At 35.1% G+C, this 19,143-nt stretch overlaps 1 protein-coding gene across 1 annotated transcript in view; it reads right to left on the bottom strand.

Annotated features, from left to right (window-relative positions):
* LOC150077441 (soma ferritin-like) overlaps positions 1–19,143 on the bottom strand; it is a 70,708-nt gene that overhangs the window by 13,737 nt on the left and 37,828 nt on the right. Inside the window, exon 3 of the mRNA XM_090386456.1 lies at positions 3,127–3,252. Within this exon, the coding sequence (XP_090242582.1) occupies positions 3,127–3,252 (126 nt within the window). The remainder of the gene's footprint in view (positions 1–3,126; positions 3,253–19,143) is intronic.

The following is a 19,143-nucleotide window of genomic DNA, read 5'->3' as shown; positions in this document are numbered from 1 at the left end:
TGACAAAATCTTTAACAATACTGACAAACTTATTGCGACGTTTGCTAAGTTATTTTATTGCGATTAGTTTATTGCAGTGTGGGCACACAACAAACTAATCACAAACAGCATTACATGTATGTGGCCGACATGGCTTCAAGAAATAAAGTAACCTACTAAGCCATAAATGCAAGAAAAAAAACTGATATTTTAAGCAAAAAAACTACATAACACTGACATTACAGTATTTTGAAATTACTAATCAAATTATTTACTAATATTTTTTGGCCCCGGGGAAAATTTTTTCTTAAACTAGCTTGGCTGTCAATGTATTAACTGGTTTTCTCTCCATGAGGTATAGAGTTTGCTGCTGTCAATGTAAATTGCAAAATTTCTGTGTTTGCCACAAACTGCATTTTTTTTTTTTTTAACATTCATTTGCCAGGACATGATCACACTGCCATTATATCTGCAACTGTGGTATAACGAGTTATGGTATATCAGGACTGCTGAACTGCATTTAATAGGGATGTTATTTTGTCATAATATTTTTCTCTCACATTCTCATTATTGCCAGAAAATGAATTTAAAAACAATGTCTAACCATTCATCAAGGAACAAAAAATACATGCTAATATTATTATTATTATATGATATTATATACTTTGATATTGTAACTGATATTCTTTACTTATGTAAACTCTAGAAGGAAGGGGATGAATCAGATTGGTCCACTTTATATCGATGGGTCAGTAGTGCCCCATGCATTATCCAATACATTTTTGTTTGCTTATCTAGCAAACAAAATCTTATAGTGCAGTATCTGTCATAGGAAACAACAGCTGACTTTTTTGCATGTAAAAAGCCCCAATCAAAATTAATTAAAAACATCACATACCAGTTTGAAAAATTTTTTAAACAGCCCAAAGAATAGTATGCTGTAGATGAATAGAAAATGAAAGCTTTTTATTATGCCAATGGTAAAAATTGGACACATCACGTTGCCATGACCAATGAGTGTAGTGGGTTGCACAAATTTGCCATGAAACACTGCTGTAACATGGATGGTGAATTGTCTATGATGGTAAGAACCCTACCCATAATCTCTATTAGTATGATACCATAAGCCATTGAGGAATAGAGGCAGGGGAATAAGGACAGCAGGTAAAATTCCGTAATTTATGCAATTCCTGTTTTATATGTTAAATACCCACCAAATATTATTGCCATCAACTGCTTCAAGGAAATACTAATACAGACTTCATCTCTAAAATTTTGAGGGCAGTTCTGGAAATGTCAGCCATGTCTAGAGACAGCAGGGTCGTTTAACTACACTCAGGTGTAGTTACTCCTTTAGTAATAAAAATTAAGTGTAACGGTCATTAAAATTTCACAAAACACAACTGTCAGTCTACCATGTTCTGACAGGCAGGTGGGTAGAGTAAAGCTTGAGTGGCATCAGATATATGGATTAAAAAAAAAAATAATAAAAAAATAAGCCTCCTAGATTTTGGGATTCTGAAAATGAGGCACCATACTGTACTTCCAAAACAGCATGCACTTGCTTGCCAGATTTACGCAAAAGCCACCGAATTCGAGGTGTAAAAAAACTATGCAAGGGCTGAATATGGAATCCCAATCCATCCCTCCCTTTTCAAAAAAAAAAAAAAAAAAAAAAAAAAAAGACACTATCATCTTCAAACTTTTTTTTTTTTTTTTTCATATTACTTTCTAGGCACTGCACAAAACTCTTATTCCCAATTTACAAAAGATTTAATCTTATTTTTCATAAGATTAAAAGTTTGTAAATTAGGTTACTGTATTAAGATACTAGCCATACTTAGGATTTTTTTCTGTCTGTCAATTCCTGTATTATCTGTTAAATATCCACCAAATATTATTGCCATCAACTGCTTCAAAGAAATACTAATACAGACTTCACCTCTAAAATTTTGAGGGCAGTTCTGGAAATGCCAGCCATGTCTAGAGACAGCAGGGTCATTTAAAACAACCCCGCTGTCTAGACTTGTGCCAAGGTCATGATCAAGTTTCATCAGAAAGTTCTGAAACAAGCTTCCCCCCCACCTGGATAAATATCCTTTCAGTGCAAGAGCAATTGTTAAAATTCCAAGTATGACTTGACCCCTGAAAATAAAACAAAAGGCACTTCTTCATTAAACATAACAGAATTTTGCTTGTTTTAGAATCTCCATAATCCTAACAGTAGAACTATCTATGTGCAAGTCTGAATCAAATCAACCTTCTGATTTAGTCTGTTTTGATAATCAACTTCCAAATGGAACAGAAGAATTAACTCTTTACCTAATGAATTTCTGCACTCTTCAACATGTCAAGGTGTTATATGAGTAAATGGATACAATGTGAGGTTTGTCTGAAGGGCTATGCTCAGGATTTTCAAAAGCTGACTTAACATTAAAAAAAAAAAAAAAAAAAATTTCAAATATAAATAAAAGTCCAAAATAAACTGAAACTGGCAGAGTACCTCTGTCTACTTCCATCATACCCATAAACCCTCCTATTAACTTTATGCAAAGTGCCAGAAGGCACAAAAATAAAATTAATATTAACTGAAAATAAAAATCACAAAGCCTCAGATAATTATGATGCTACACATAACCCTTAGTGGTCCCGATTCCAAAATATATTGCCAAATAAATATCTGCTAAAAGAAAATAGATTGAACAGCTTCCATAATTTCAACAAATAAGGTGCTGCCACTTAAATACTCCTGCTGGTAGTACACTATTATGAAGCCACAGAAAATAACTGCCAAAAAAATTACAGAAACTGGAAACCACAAATGGGGAACCCATAATGAAGTAAAGCCACCTGCAACAATCCTAAGCATCCAAATAGTTAGCCACGTAATTTTGCCTATGTTTCTTTCAGCCTTATATAATATAATCTTATCAATAAAAGTTAGGGTTTTGGATGATATTTCTTAAGCAAGATGGCTAAGTACTTAATAGCCATCTCGCTTAGGAAATATCATCCAAAACCCTAACTTTTATTGATATGATATGTTAAGGGATATCCCATCAATGAAGATCTATATTAGAACATTTTAAGCTATTCTGTATAAAATCATTGCAACAAATAATTTTAAATAAAATGCTTAATATTCACCTGTGCATCATTGTGGTTTGCAGCAATCTGATGTAAATCTAGAAGAGACTGATTCACAGTTTTCTCCAGTTCTAATGCTGCCTGCATGGCATTAATTCCAGTACCCCACTCTTCAGAAGATGGTTTCTGAAAATGAAACATTAAATAATAAACACAAAATTGCATTAAGGCAGCATAATCATTAATGAAAATATGTAACCAACTGAGAAGTAGGTCTCCCAATATTGTTCAGGCCCTAACAATCCTTGCATTGGAATTCCAAATTCTGTAAAAATAAAAACTATGTACATAAATTCTTTTACATAGTAATTCTTATTACTCAACAGTCCAACATTAGAGTGTGATTTATTAAAATCAAATATAACTGGTCAAAACTGAATCAAAAATACCTTCTCTTTTCTTAGTTGTTCACTATCTTTTTTTTTTAACCAATAAATGATCCTATGAACCTATTTATGTATAGCTCAGTTCAAATAAATGTGCATTTCAACCAATATCTTGGTCTTGGTTGAAATGCATAGTAAAAACTTTCATCCTAAAATGGCAAATAACCAAAGATTTTTTTTTTTTCTCTATTTAATAAGCATTATATAAGAGCATTAAAAATTCTACTGCATTACCAGCAGGAATGAAGCACTTTATGAAAGCACCAAAATTAAATTGAGTGGTAGGATAACTTAAGTTCTATGAAAATCAAATAGTCAACCGCTGTTTAACGAACTTAATAGAAAAATAGCACATTTTTCTATTAAGCAATTTTTTCTTTTATTTCCCCTTGGTTATTACACTGAAAATAGTTTCTGTATATAACAAATGGATTTCGAGAGACCTGGGTACACATTGTTTGCACCTCTGGCCTTTAGGCATAGAGCTGATGCTGGAGAAAGCACGAATTAAAGAATTAAAGAGAATTAAAGGATTAAACAAACAATTTAGTGGGGCCCATAAAACCTATACAATCGCCTCTATTGCACCAATAAATTGCACTGGTCAGCTGCTGTCTATGTGCCCACAGCCATTGGCAAAGATTTGGAGAGGGAGATTTCTTTATCCCGGAAATTCATCTGTTGTTTCACAGAAACGAGTCCTCCACACTTTCACCTTTCTCTGTTTACATGAGATGTACAAGTAGTCCCTAAATCAGTTTTGTTTTAGCTGCTGTGCAAAAACCTTACAATGTCTTAGAGAAAATCCTTGAGTGTAGCAGAAAAAGAAGAAGTGCTTAATAATGTAGATCAGCACATTAAAAAAAAAAATTGCTTTAAAATTTGGAATCCCTGCCAGTAGCATGTCAACCATTCTGAAAAACTGTGCGAAATTATGCCTGTATGAAGATGTAGATGAAGCAGTTTAAGTGGGCAAAGTTGATTTGAGACCAAAACATAACAACATCAGGGCCATTAATAATAGAAAAGGCTAGGGAGTACATATCTATTCTGGGGCATAAAACATTAAGCCAGTTCTGGTTGGCTAGACAAATTTAAAGTGTCATGGCTAACTCAAAAAAGTAAAGTTATGTTGAAAGTGGAGTTGTAATCAAAGACTGTACCCATTGGAAAGAAACAGTTTTGAAAAAATTATGGAGGACTATGAGCCCAAAGACATTTAATGCTGATGAAAAAGGTCTATTCTTTAAATGTTTGCCGAACAAGACACTTTTGAAGGTGATTAATGTTTAGGTGGTAAAAATAGTAAGGAAAGAATTACAGCCTTTGGTTGGTGCAAATATGGCTGGTAATGAAAAACTGAAGCTTTTGGTAATAGGCAAAGGAAACAATCCCAATATTTCAAAGGAGTAAAGTCATTACAGTTGGCCTACAACTACAACAAAAAAGCTTAGATGACAAGTGAAATTTTTGAACAGTGGATTTTAAATTTCAAAAGAAAGATTACAAAAGAAAACAGAAAAATCGTATTGATGTGATGGAAACACCTATTAAGAATTGTTTTGCAAAAGCAGGTTCTGCTAAAAACTCCAATTAACACAATGAGAGGGATGAACTACTACAAGACATTGAGCAATCTTGGAAAGAACTCCAATCAAGAGGTTTGATCAGTGGAGAAATTGTTCTTGACGAATTTTTAGGAGTTGATAATTATGTCATAGTAGCCAAATACCCGAGTGACTTCAACATTTGAAATAGTCAAAGAGCTAGTAACAATATCGATGACGAATTGGATGAAAATAAATGAGGGCAGTGAAGGCAATATTAAACTTTCCAAACATGAAATGTTGGCAGCACTTGAAACTGTGTCAAGGCCGTCAAGTGCGAGTGTTTAAACAAATGCAAAAATTTTTATGAATGATATACAGTAAAATCCAATGCACAATAAAAAAGTAACCAAATATTTTACGTAATAATTCTTAAGCATATTAATAAATTGTGCGTATCATGTAAGTAGTAATTTCCTAATTTCAAATAGATATTTACAGTATACCCAGTATAAAATAAAATATAAGTACAAATTCAGTAGCTTTCGGAACTCGTGTCCCTTTATCAACTGACAAATTTGAATACATTACAAGCAAAGTGTGGCATGTTACTCATTCGTCATTGTTGTAGCACGGACGTGTGCTGGAATGAGTAACGAATGAGTAACGTGCCACACTTTGCTTGTAATGTATTCAAATTTGTCAGTTGATAAAGGGACACGAGTTCCGAAAGCTACTGAATTTGTACTTATATTTTATACTGGGTATACTGTAAATATCTATTTGAAATTATTAAACTATGGACCCCAGTACTCCAGGCCCATTTGTCACTAGTAATTTCCTAATAATATGTATGTATTAATAAATTAATTGTTTTAAAATGTTAGAAATTTATTCATTCCTACTTATTTCTCATCTTTTACTATATTTCTGAATGTCAAATTACAGTATTTTTCATTGTTGAAAGTCATTTCTTTAGAACAAAATTTCTGTTTAACGAATATTTTAAACAGAACAATCAATTTTGTTATATAGAGGTCTGACAAACTGCAGTTTGTTGGACCTCTATATAACTGAGAGGGCATAATTCTATACTAACCATAAGCAAATGTACATCTTTAGCTTCTGCTAAATGTAGTGAACTATATGATGCCTATGTACATAAAGGAAATATATAATATCGGTGTGTAGATACACCATAGACAACTCTTAAGAAACTACAAAGTTGTTGTAGGCATCATTTGCTCTTTCTCATATTGTGCTCTGCCTTCACGATGAGTTGCCATGATATTGCACTAGCTCGAATAAGTAACGCTTCACTAATAGAGAAGGCTATTGTTACTTATTCTCAGTGAGTACCACCACCCAGACATGTTTTAAGGCTATTGGCCTATCATCAGTGGGTGGACAGGTACCCTGGTGTTGCAGACATGACGACCCAGTTGTGAAGATAATCGCACAATATGAGAGATGCCAAAAGGTGTATATGACAATATTTAAAATAACTAAATGCACAAGGCATAATACATTAAGAGTTTATCTTCACAACTGGGTCGTCACGTCTGCAACACCAGGGTACCTGTCCAAGTGAAAGCTACTGTTGCAGACTATGTCCTCTTCAAAACAATGAATAAGATTTGTTTATAACAATGGCCTTGAATATCAAAAACAAGGGATCCAAACTCTCACATTATTTTTTTATTATTTGATTAATAATCTTGTCATACTCAGCACTGCTATGAGAAACAGTTAAAATGCCAAACAGGGTTTGACAGAATTTGTTATATTTCAAGCTTCCTTGTGCCCTTTTCAGTTTCCAAACCAAGACCCACTATACATCAATTCTTTCTTAATAGCATCTGGCAGGCTCTCACACTGAAATTGAGAACTGATAGTGTAAAACATTTGTTGGGTCGTCAACATTTTTTTTTATCTTTAGTGATATTAAGAAGTACTGCAAAATTGTTCATACAAAATTTGAAAATGATAGACTGCCAAGTGATAAAATGTGCTACCTAGGCATTTATAACAACATTCTTCAATGGGAACTTGTGTACCATGTTATCAGATACAGCAATAAATTACTTTGCCATTAAACAAATTAACAGAATCTATTATTTTAGACTCCACAGTCTTGTCAGTAGAAATGCCTATAGCTAAGCCAGAAACATCCTTTAGTTCTGTCTAGTTCGATAATTAGTTCCAGAATGAAAGCAGGAGTAGCAAGGGCACATTACATTCTACAACATACTTAGGAGTAATAATCTCACCAAATGGATGTGAGGTACACTTGGATTAACAAGTTTGGATTTTAAAACATTAGCATCCTAACATTTAAAAGAAACAAATTGCTTTATTCAAACAAACTGCTTCATGAACAGACTTTCTGCACGAGTGAAGATAGTATGCCTAGAATTATCAACATGGCCAGCCTATTTAAGATTGCTTTCACCAGAAATTTGACATTCAAAAGTTTCTTCTTGAATTAAGTCAAGTCATTAGGTCTTCTTTCAGATTTTTTGATTCCTTAACTGAATCTGGACATGGGCCATTTACACTAACTAGTAATCAGCTGAACTTTAATTTGATAACTGAAAAGCGCTATGGCTTTGCTCACCATTTCTAACCTCTTCTTTAGACAGATTTGTCAGAGGTTGTGACCATTTTACTAGTCTAGAAAATTCACATTTAATATTTATCCACAGACAGCAAACATGTATATGCACACTTGAAATATTTTTTTTTTTTTTTTAACTTCAGTGGCATGCATTAATTCAACTCATTTAAATTACTTTTCCTTTTACCACTTTTCTATATAGTAGTAAATATCCACCAAATATTCACCAGTTTCTCAAGATAAGTAGATCCCATTTCAGCAAATAAATGAGATGACCAGGGCAGCACATTACCACCATGGGATCAATCTTTGATTTTAATACCCTTGCTAATCCAATTTTTTGGCCTATCATAGCAGGTAGGCATTATGAACACTATTTGCAAGACAGTAATTTAAAGGAATTCCAAATGCTTTCAGGGTGTTAATTAGGAGTCCAATGTTATACCCTGTACAGTTCATACATACAACATTATCAAGATCACCAGCATGCATTTATTTTTGAATTTCTTTAAGCAGTGTACATTGTCATTATGCCTATTTGTTAGAAAACATATGATTACATAGTTTCACATCAATTTAAATTGAAAAATCTCATTTATATACATTAGACATAAAAAAAAAAAAGTTACTTTACCATATTTTACAATACATCAAACAACTCATGTAGAAGACTTCTGAAAATTTAGGCTTCGTTCCTTTTTAGGTTTACCAAAAGAAGTTAAGTTTAGAAGTCATCATTCTAAAATTTCAAAATTATATACTGCCAACCGATGAAATGTGCTACCTAGGCATTACCTTTTTTTTTCCAATGGAAAATTGCACACCATGTAGGCCATAAGTTATATGAAGAGGAATTCTGTAGGGAAGTGGAGTCTAGATACTTATCTAACTAACAGGGAGCTAAATGATTTTTTAATAACAGAGCAAAGTGGAGGAGAAATTGTTGAATTTAAACATCAGAAGGGGCCCCTGGGGTGGATGTTTTCTTTCAAGTTACATTAAAGGAGGCAGCAAAGGAAGTCAACAAACCCTTAGCCATAATTATGAGAACTTCCTTGGACTCTGGGTAGTTCCACACGGACTGGAGATGTCCAAATATATTCCCAATTCACAAAGATGCATGCATTAAAGGGTGACAAGTAATTACAGAGCTGTTAGTTTGACATCTGTTCCAGGGAAAATAATGGAGTCACTGATTAAAGAAGCAATGCAGGATCATCTAGACAAGACTGCAGTTACAGTTCAGACACAGCTTGGGTTTATTAAGGGGAAGCCTTGTCAATAGCAACCAATAGTAACCAATTTGATTGGATACCATGATGTGGTCATAAAGGAACTGGAGGCCAAAAATAATTCTCATATCATATACTTGGATTTTAGGAAGGCTTTTGAATACTGTTACACATGAAAGACTACTGTACAAATTAGAGCAGTATGACATTAAGGGCAAGTTGCTGCTATGGATGTATGGACTGTTGCGTGGGAAAAGACAGAATGGTAATTAATGGACACATCTCTTTGTGGACTAATCTTATTAGTGGAGTCCAAGGGTTTGGTGTTGGGCCCACTGTTTTGTATATTTATCAAATGATATTGATAAGGTATATCAGGCATAATGTCCAAGTTTGCAGACAATTCAAAGGTTGGCAGGGTTGTTAGCATTAGGCACAGGATGCAAGAAAGCAAGTTTATATAGCATCATCCAAAAAAAAAAAAAAAAACACACCCTTCTCATTTTTCCTTAAATGCTATCAACTACTACGACAGATGGAAGTTTGTTTCAGCAATCAACCACCTGCTGGCTAAAGGCAAACTTCTGCACATCTATCTTACAACTGTCTTTCCTCAATTTGAATTTATCCCCTCTCAGGTGATTATTCTGAGCAAGAGAAAGAATCCCATCAGCACTGAGCATGCTCAAACCATTCAAGGCTTTATACACCTCAATCAAGATCACCTCACACGTGCCTAGTCTCCAGACACTAATTTGTAAAATATAAGCCTTTCTTCGTAAGAGAAACCCTTTCTTCCATTCACTAATCTTGTTGCCCTTCTCTGTACTCATTCCAACAGCTCTACATCCTTCTTAAAATGAAGCCTCCAGACCCATATACAGTACTCAAAGGTGTGGCCTGTCCATTGCCCTATACAAGGGGATAATCACCACCTTATAGCTGCTAGAAAAATTCCTGTATATCATTGACAAGACACCATGAGCTACTCTTGCAGACCATCTGCACTGCTCAGAAAACTTCATATCTGGCTGCACAATTACCCCAGGTCCTTTTCACTCTATACCACTGTCAGCGTAGTACCACACAGTTGATACGTTACTCTGGGGTTACTACTTTCAATATGCAGTACTTTACATTTGTCAATGATAAACTTCAGTTGCCACCTCTCAAGCCCACCTGCTCAACTTTTCTAGATCCTGTTGCAGCAATGTATTATCATTAGTGTCATTAACAACCCTGCCGACCTTCATATTGTCTGGACATTTAAGTCTGATATACCATCATAAATATCATTAATAAAAACACAAAACAACAATGGACCCAAAACTGAACCCTGCGGCCTCCACTAATAACATTAGTCCACAACGAGCAGTGTATATTGATTACCACTCTGTCTTCTCCCACTCAACCATCCCTTTATCTATAGCAGAAATTTGTCTCCAATGCCACACTGCTCTAATTTGTGCAGCAGTATCAAAAGCCTTTCTAAGATCCAAATATATGATATCAAAATTATTCTTTGCATCCACTTCCTTTGTGACCACATCATAGTATCCAATGGCCAGACAAGACTTCCCCTTAATAAACCCATGCTGTCTCCAAGCTATAACTGAAGGCTTCTCTAGATGACCCTGCAATGCTTCTTTAACCAGTGCCTCCATTAAATTCCCTGGAACAGAAGTTAAACTAACAGGTCTGTAATTACCCGTGTCTCCCTTTGTCCTTCTTTGTGGATTGGGGTCACATTTGAACATCTCCAGTCCATGGGTACCTATCTCCCCCGAGTCCAAGGAAGCTCTCATAATTATGGCTAAAGGTTTGCTTACTTCTTTTGCTGCTTCCTTTAATATAACTGGATAGATTCCATCCACCCTGGGTGCCTTTCTTATGTTTATTTTCAACAATATCTGCCTTTGAAGTTTTGACCAACACCTCAAATTCATTTACCAAACTCCTAGCATTGGTGTACATGCACCTGTTCCTATTCTTAGCTACCCTAACACAGCCCATATTTTTACTTGTTCCGCAATGACTCCCAGCAGTCTCTGGAACATCCTGCACCTTGTTTTCCAGGCTGCTGCTCATTTCAATAGAAGCAGTGCAAGAATTGCTTTCACCTCAGCCAGCAAGCTACTGTTAATTTATTAGTTTGTGTATCCCCAAGCTAGCAGTTTTCCGACCCACCAAACTCTGCCTCGATAGCATCAGCAAATATTCTTGCACCCTTTCTATTTAAGGGTATCCCATCCCTGTAGAAGTAGTCTCTCCTTTTAACAAGCCCAGACCAGGTTGAGAAAAATTCTACCCCTTGAGCCTTGCACAACCTCTCCGGGGCCGAACTGATCAACAAGGCTCTCGTCATATACTCCCTCCTATCGTGTCTGGGCAGAATTGCAGTCACTTTCAAATTCAACCCTAACTCGCGACTTTTTTTTTTTTTTTTTTTTTTTTAACATTGACCTGTACTTGTTAAGCAATTCCGCCGGTCTCCTACTCTTAATATCATTATTGCCAACGTGTACAACAATATCAACCTTTTGTGCCCTTAAAGGATGATATCTGCTCTACAACGTCATCAACCTTTGCCCCTGGCAGACATACCCTGGTCCTGTTCCACCTACCCTTTTTGCACAAAATGTTTTGCGTTTCCCTGACAATAGTCATCAACAACTAGTTTCTTTGAGACCAGTGCATTCTGCATTGCCGCTGTGTTGCGTGATGTTCAAGTGCAAGCTCTGGCATTGATGTGGGCAGCTGAGAGCTTGATGGGCCTCTCAATTTAAATCCTTTGAGGGCATCCACCCAGTCCTTCAAGTTTCTATATAGGCCCATAACAACTCTCAGATGGCACACGATTTCCTCACACTCCTTACATCACGCACATACAAAGACATTCCCCTTGGCAATATCATGTCCCGTTCCCTCCACAAACATCAAACAAGCAGTGCATTTCAAAAGGCTATGATTCAGAGGACAACCACCCCACCTTCAGTTCTCCCCTGAGCCAGAGCACTCCCATTAGTTTGAGCCTTTTGCTTTGCTGCTCTGAGTCACGATTTCTATTCAATTTCAAATAAAATTCCAATACAAAATATAACCCTAAACTTATATCCCAATGCAGTTATAACAGGTGCCTCCATAGCCAGGTGGGAAGGAGCAGCAGTGCGTAGCACATGCTTCTTGATTAGACCAGGGTTCGAGCCAGTTACCACCAAATACGGAGGATGCAGGAAGGTCAAGGAATGACCACCGCATATTCCCGGAGCAATATAGTCTTAGTTACTAATGCTCCTAAAAACCAAATAACAAACAAACAGAAGTTATAACACTAATATATATATATATATATATATATATATATATATATTTCAGTATCGAATATTATCTGAGTTACATTATGACTTTCTTATCTCCTGTCAAGTTATATGTATTAATTTATAATGTTACATTTGTAAAAACTAGGTTGTTATATGTATTTAGTTAAAAAAGTACAATTTAATTGACAATGAAATTCAATATGATTAGTAAATTTTACTGATTAATTGATACTACTATACTTGCTATCTAGTTTTCCGTTAAATCTTACACTATCTAGTTCGGGGTATACATTGTATTGTATAGATAGTATGAATCAGAGCTGTAATACTCAATATGTTCTACGTTGATAATAATATTAGTAAATTAATAAGAGGAGTTTACCTCAATATAGTACGTGGAACACTTCCGTATGACACCCTCCAGAAATTAAAACGGAAAAAACGAAAAAAATCGACAACTTACAGGTACATTAAAGTAAAATATAAATAATTAGAGTAAAATATAAATAATTAAATAATCAATTTAACACAATTCAAAATCAATTCAAAACAATTAAAATACAAATTAACGCAATTAAAAGAATCTAACGAAAATATTCAAAACGATTTTCCTTCCTGAAGCTGACAATGCTTTTCGACCACTGTCGTGATCACAGGAATGAAAATTACTGAATCAGGCTAAACCTGCAACTTAAATAGTGATTATATGTCTTCGCGCATGCGCGTAAAGGTCCACGCATCGGAGATCAAATATGGCCGCCGAACATTAACAGAATTCTCGTGTAATTTAATTTCAACGGTTTCTGCAATTAATAGTCGCGTATAATTACGTTGAACGTTAAGTATTTTGGCCTCGTTAAATAAAAAAGTATGTTTTTCGTTAATGGCATGAAAGGCTAATTCTGATGCTGCTGAACGAGAAGCACGAACTGAGGTTTCGTGTTGATTTACACGAATATTAAGCGAAAACCGCGTCGAACCCTGGTAAGACGAGTCGCAATCACCGCAAGAAATGTTGTATACTAGATCATTAATTTGTGTTGCGAACGCGGAAAGAACCGAGCGATTGTTCAGTATAGTGTAACTTCCGTATAGGCCTAGCTATAATTTTAAATTCGGTATCTTTAAAGAATCTGTTAAGCTGTTTGTGCCATTGTTCAACATATGGGACAGAAATAAAGTATTTTTTGATATTACTATTATTGATTGGTGTAGTATTTTTTTATCCTATCCTTAGCTTGTACCCTAATTCGATTTATTGTGTTAATGGGATAACCCCTGTTCAAGAATCTGCTAGTTAATATTTGTATTTCTGAGTCCAAAGCAGAATCTGTCGTTGAATATTTATAGGCATTTAGAAATTGATTAAAGATAATCGATCTTTTGTAGGTGAAAGGGTGGTAGCTATTATAATGTAGAAGCATACCGGTGTTTGTGGGTTTTCGATAGATGCTAAATTGTATTTTGTTCGAGTCACGGGTAAGCGTGAAATTTAGGAAGTGTAATGACTTAGTATCCGTATCTTCCCTTTCCAATGTAAATTTGAGTCTAGAATGAATATTATTAAACGAATGTAAAATGTCTTGGATAGTACTACTATCAGTAATAACTAGAACATCGTCTAAATACCTCCCATAGTATGTGATACGGGGACGAAAAGGTGTCAAATGTATCTGCTCAATCGTTGAGAGATAGATCTCTGACATCAAGCCACTCAGGCTCAAACCCATTGGTAATCCAAAAATTTGTTTGTACACCTTGTCTCGAAAGGTGATGTAGTTAGCCTCAACTAATAGTTTAATTAAGTGAAAAATTTCCTTAATGGGCAGCTTCGTATAATTAATCGGTGTCGAGTTTTTATTTAACACATCCCAAATAATATCTAATGTGTATTCAACGTTTACATTCGTATATAATGAGGTAACATCTAATGAGAATAAATTGTCATTGTCGCCGAGTCTACAGTCTTTAAGATTATTAAATAATGTATCGTAATTCTTAATCCCAAATTGTATAACCTGTCTAAAAGGTTTTATAATATTATATACATGTGTGGCTAAGGCTGAAAATGCCGAGTTCCTGTAGGAAACAATAGGTCGAATCGGAAATCCAGGCTTGTGTAATTTTACCTGACCAAAAAGTGCAGGAATATTGTATGTTCTGGACTTCAATTCCTTCAACTGAACCATAGTAATGTAGTCATTTTTACGATATGTGGTTAACGTTTTATTGTATTGATTTACCAAATTGGTAAACAGTGCCGGGTCCACTTCACGATAAGTGGAGGTATCAGACACAACTGAATCTAACTTATTAATATAATCATGTTTATCTAGTATTACCACTGTATCTCCTTTATCTGCCCTCTGTATAATAATATCCTTATTTTCTCGAAGTTCTCGTAAAGCTGAACTGCCATGTGTATTCAATTTAGGAAGTCGCGTTTCTTTTATGTTATTCACTACTTGGTTAACTTGTTGAATAAATACATCTTTTTGTGGAACACTACGAAGTCCAAATTCAATATCAATTACTCATTGTTTTTTCGGCAGCTTTCGAGGTGGTAAATTATAATTTAATCCTTTGGATAAAAGTGAAATCTGGTCCTGCGATAGTGTACACGAGGAAAGATTTGTAACCTGTTGATATGTCGGTTCGTTGGATACTGGGTGAGGGGGTGTTCGTGAACTAGCCGACATATTCTGTGGTAGTGCGTTATGTGTCTGTGGGGGGGGATGTCGCCCAACTCGTGTGAACTTGGTCGCAAGCTCGCGACAATGTGTTAGAATTCACATGAACGTGTCTTGAACTATTCGATAATGCTTGCAACTTATTAATGTGTCTGTTTTTTATTTCTGAGGCTAATATCACGTAATATTGTTAAGCTTGCCTTAAAATCTCGATATTCGGATAAACAAAAATACCTTTCCCAGGTTAGGAAGCTTCGCGATAAATTAAAAAATTATCTACATCCGAACGATTGGTCTGTATTGAAGACCTCCATAGATTTGCGACGGGAAGCACAAGCCTCAGAAATAAAAAACAGACACGTTAATAAGTTGCAAGCATTATCGATCACCAAACAGATTTACCCAACTTCAGGGCAGATTTTCTGTATATTTTAACTGTATACTGATCTAGATATTAACAGAACACATCAGCAGATATTTTGAACAGGACCTATTCCACACAATCTAGAGTACACAAGTGCATTTCCTATACAATTCCAAGAATTTGTTACAAAAAAGATTTTGCAGGTTCACTATATAACAGCAGGTAGAGAAATGTCACACTAGTGGGCGTCATTGTAACCATGAGTATCAACTTTTTGACAATCATGGTTATAATGAATAGTACAGTAAAATCTCATTAATACAAACTCATTTTATACAAAGTACTCGTTTATATGAAGCACATACCATTCCCCTGCAAAATGATAGGCTTTTCTATGTAAATATATTTGTTATTACAAAATTCAGTTAATATGTATTAAAGTTCTTTTTCACCCTGTGAGAAAGAAATATTGTCATTTTGTATGTTTAATATAAATCTTGGCAGAGCTGTTCAACTATTGCCTTTGGCCACCTGGCTCCCTACATCTCGAAGGATGACACAGACTTGTTAGAAATCAGTTTTGTGTAAACAAAAGCAGTTTATGGTAGCTAAAACATCTTTCTGAAGGATGAGTTGTTAAATTAACAAAAGAATAAAAAGTTTTTTAGAACTTGTCTTTAAATTAATTTAAAATTTGTTTATATTAAATCTTATCTAGCAGTGTTATAACGACAAAACAAACAGATGGAATTAAGCCTGGAATTAAACTAAAAATTATACAAGAGGCTGATGTGATGGAAAGAAGCAAACAGACATTGCAAAGGAATAAAGCATCCCTTTACCTACAATACTGAAAATGACCACGTGTATGACACTGGAGCAGCGATGAAAAACAGAAAACAAATTCGTGGTGCAAAACACGAGGAGCCTGAATCAAAACTTTTAGTAGTACCAACAAATGCATGCATTTAATTTGCCAATATAAGGTCTGATTTTGCAAGATAAGGCAAATCATCTAGCTCAGCAACATGGAATTAGCAACTTCAAATGCAGCAGTGCTGGCTCCAACGATTTAAAGACAGGAATAACTTGGTTTCACAAAATGTTTGCAGCGATTCTCAATTAGTCAACAAAGAAAAGGCTACAGACTGGTTGTGTTCTGTATAGTCCATTCTTGAAAAACGAGGCAAAGGTTATTTTTAATCTTGATGATTGTTGCTGTTTGGGGTTTAATGGCGCAAGCAGATTCGGCTATATTGCCCCCTGTTCAAATTTTGTTATTTCCTGTTATGCTGTTACTGATTCGACATAGATAAGATTGGTTAGGTTTATTAAACTGAGGTGTGAAAAGCATTCATTGACATTTGATTTTTCTCCCATAATGAGCTCAAGGCTTAATGGCTCATTTGAATGCGATTTGAAAGCTGATTGGCGGGCATCATCATAGAATGTCGTGGACATTCTGTGATGATGTGCTTCACTGTTAAGGTGGTCAGACGCTGTGGGCATTGTGGAGGATCATCTTTCATTAGGAGGCAAGAATATGTTAAATGTGTGTGGCCAATGCGAAGCCGAGCAAGGATAACCTCTTCATGTCTGTTTGACCGAAAACTTGATTTCCAGGATTTCTGCTGCTGTTTGATTTGGTATAATTTGTTTGTTTGAGATTTCCAGGTCTGCACCCATATATTTTCAGAGGCTTTTTGATTGATGTTTTTAAAGTCATTGAGTGTAATTTTATGCAAGTGAGAATTTTCGTTTGATGGATGTTTTGCAGCATCATTCGCACGTTCATTGCCGAGTATTACAGAACGTCCAGGAATCCAACTTTTTTTTTTCCTAAGATGTGATTAGAAGGAAAATTTTTCTTACATACGGATTAGATCTATGATCTTCTGCCTGTAAAGCATATATTGCACTTAATGAGTCTGTGAAAAATGACACTTTTATGAGAGACGTTTTGGCAATGTGATCTATGATGAGACTTACTGCAAACAATTCAGCACCATAAATACTGCACTCTACTGGAAGAGACTGTGAAATTATTCTGTTTGGCAATACAACTGCAGCACCAACGTGTGCATTCGTCTTGGATCCATCAGTGTACAGATGAGAATAGTCAGAGAATTGCGTTACATAAGAGGAATGTAGCTGTTTTATGTGTTGATTTGGGATATTGTTCTGTTTCCATTTTATGAGGGCCATGTCAGTCAACTGAGCTGATTTCCCATGGTGGAAATCTTGATGAGACAGGTTTATTTTATAATTTGCTGCCAACCAAAACATTTGCTGTTTGAGGAGAGTCTTGTCATGGTGGAAAATTTAGTAAACAAAGACTCTGTTCTGCTATGCTGCAATTCAGATAGCAGTACAAAACTGTCCACTTGTGATTGGCAAGTTTTCCAAGCCAAGATGTTCTAAAGCAGTTAACCAACTTCCCTGTGATTATGAGGTCAATAGAAGTGCTTGGCTTACGGTCAAAATTTTTCAGCCTTGGTTATCAAAAGTGGACAGAAGAATGGCTTCAGAAAAAAAAAAGGAACATTTTGACGATTCTAGGTTGTTGTACAACACATTCTGCCGAGACACTTAAGTTGACAAATATACGGCTGTTGTTTTTACCCCCGCCCCAATACCACCAGTTTAATGCAACCACTGGATCAAGGCATTATTTATAACCTCAAGAGAACACAGAGCCTGCCTGATAAGGTACTTGGATCCGCAACATAGGAGGGAACAATTTGCAGCCAAACTGGAATGTCATGGATGCTATCCGTAATCTTGTTATTGCTTGGGACAGTATTGCATCATGTGTAATAATCAACCGCTTCAGAAAGAATGGCTTTGGAAAGAATATCATTGAAAAACATGATACAGCAGATGAATGTGATAGCAACGTTGAATGGAGGAATTTGAAGGAGGAGCATATGCATTTTGTTGGCAAATTTGAAGTTTGTGAAGGTGGATGATGAAGTTGCTACCACTGCAATGTCAACATCAGAAGAGCTGCTGAGCACCAAACAAAACAATATTTTTGTTACCAGCAACAGCAAAAGTGAAGCGCACACACTGCCATCTAAAAAAGATGCCCAAAATGCATTAAAAATAATAGAGAATGTGTTAAAGAAACAACTATTGCATTTGATGTCTGTGCTGTAGTTAAAAATGCATATAGGACAAAAACTGTGCAAATAACATTGGATTCTTTCTTTAGATTAATTTATTAAAAAGTTAATGGTTTGTATGTCTCCTTTTATATTAAGATTGTAATTCTTTTTTACTGTGTTACTAAAATATTGTATACATCAAAATATATATGCTGTACAATATTTTCATTTCTGTTAATTGCTTTTTCCTTAATTTAATAAAAATCTTTAAATGTTATTTCTATTACTGTATTATTAGACAAGGCTTTTGTCTTTTTATTTTATTTTTATTATTTTAATTTAAATTAATTTGATATTATTATTCTTAGATATGCAGTATGTACAAAAAAAAAAAAACATAAAATTGACACTTTGTGGACCTCGTTACTACAAAACGAGAAAATTTAGGTTTGAGGTAGTTCCCTTGAGCTTTGTATTAACTAGATTTGACTGTACTTTAAAAAAGCCTATAGCAATTCTCTGAATAAAGGAAGCAAGAAACATTAGTTTGAGCATGGCAAAAACAATAACTTTATTTATATTAAAGATTGCTTTTTAGTAGTGAAACTAAAGTGCATTTTGTTTGCAAGGAACTACTCTTGCCTGTACTAAAAAAAAAAAAACTTCAACTTAAAGAAAGTTGTCTACACTCACCATGGGAGGAAGTCCACACAAGATGTCTTGTTGCCCAAGCTCTACACAGCCCACATAATCC

This window comes from Mastigoproctus giganteus, chromosome 12 (assembly GCF_048544385.1).
Source record: "Mastigoproctus giganteus isolate SK-2022 chromosome 12, ASM4854438v1, whole genome shotgun sequence".
In the NCBI taxonomy this organism is placed as follows: domain Eukaryota; kingdom Metazoa; phylum Arthropoda; class Arachnida; order Uropygi; family Thelyphonidae; genus Mastigoproctus; species Mastigoproctus giganteus.
This window is presented reverse-complemented; position numbering and strand designations above follow the sequence as displayed.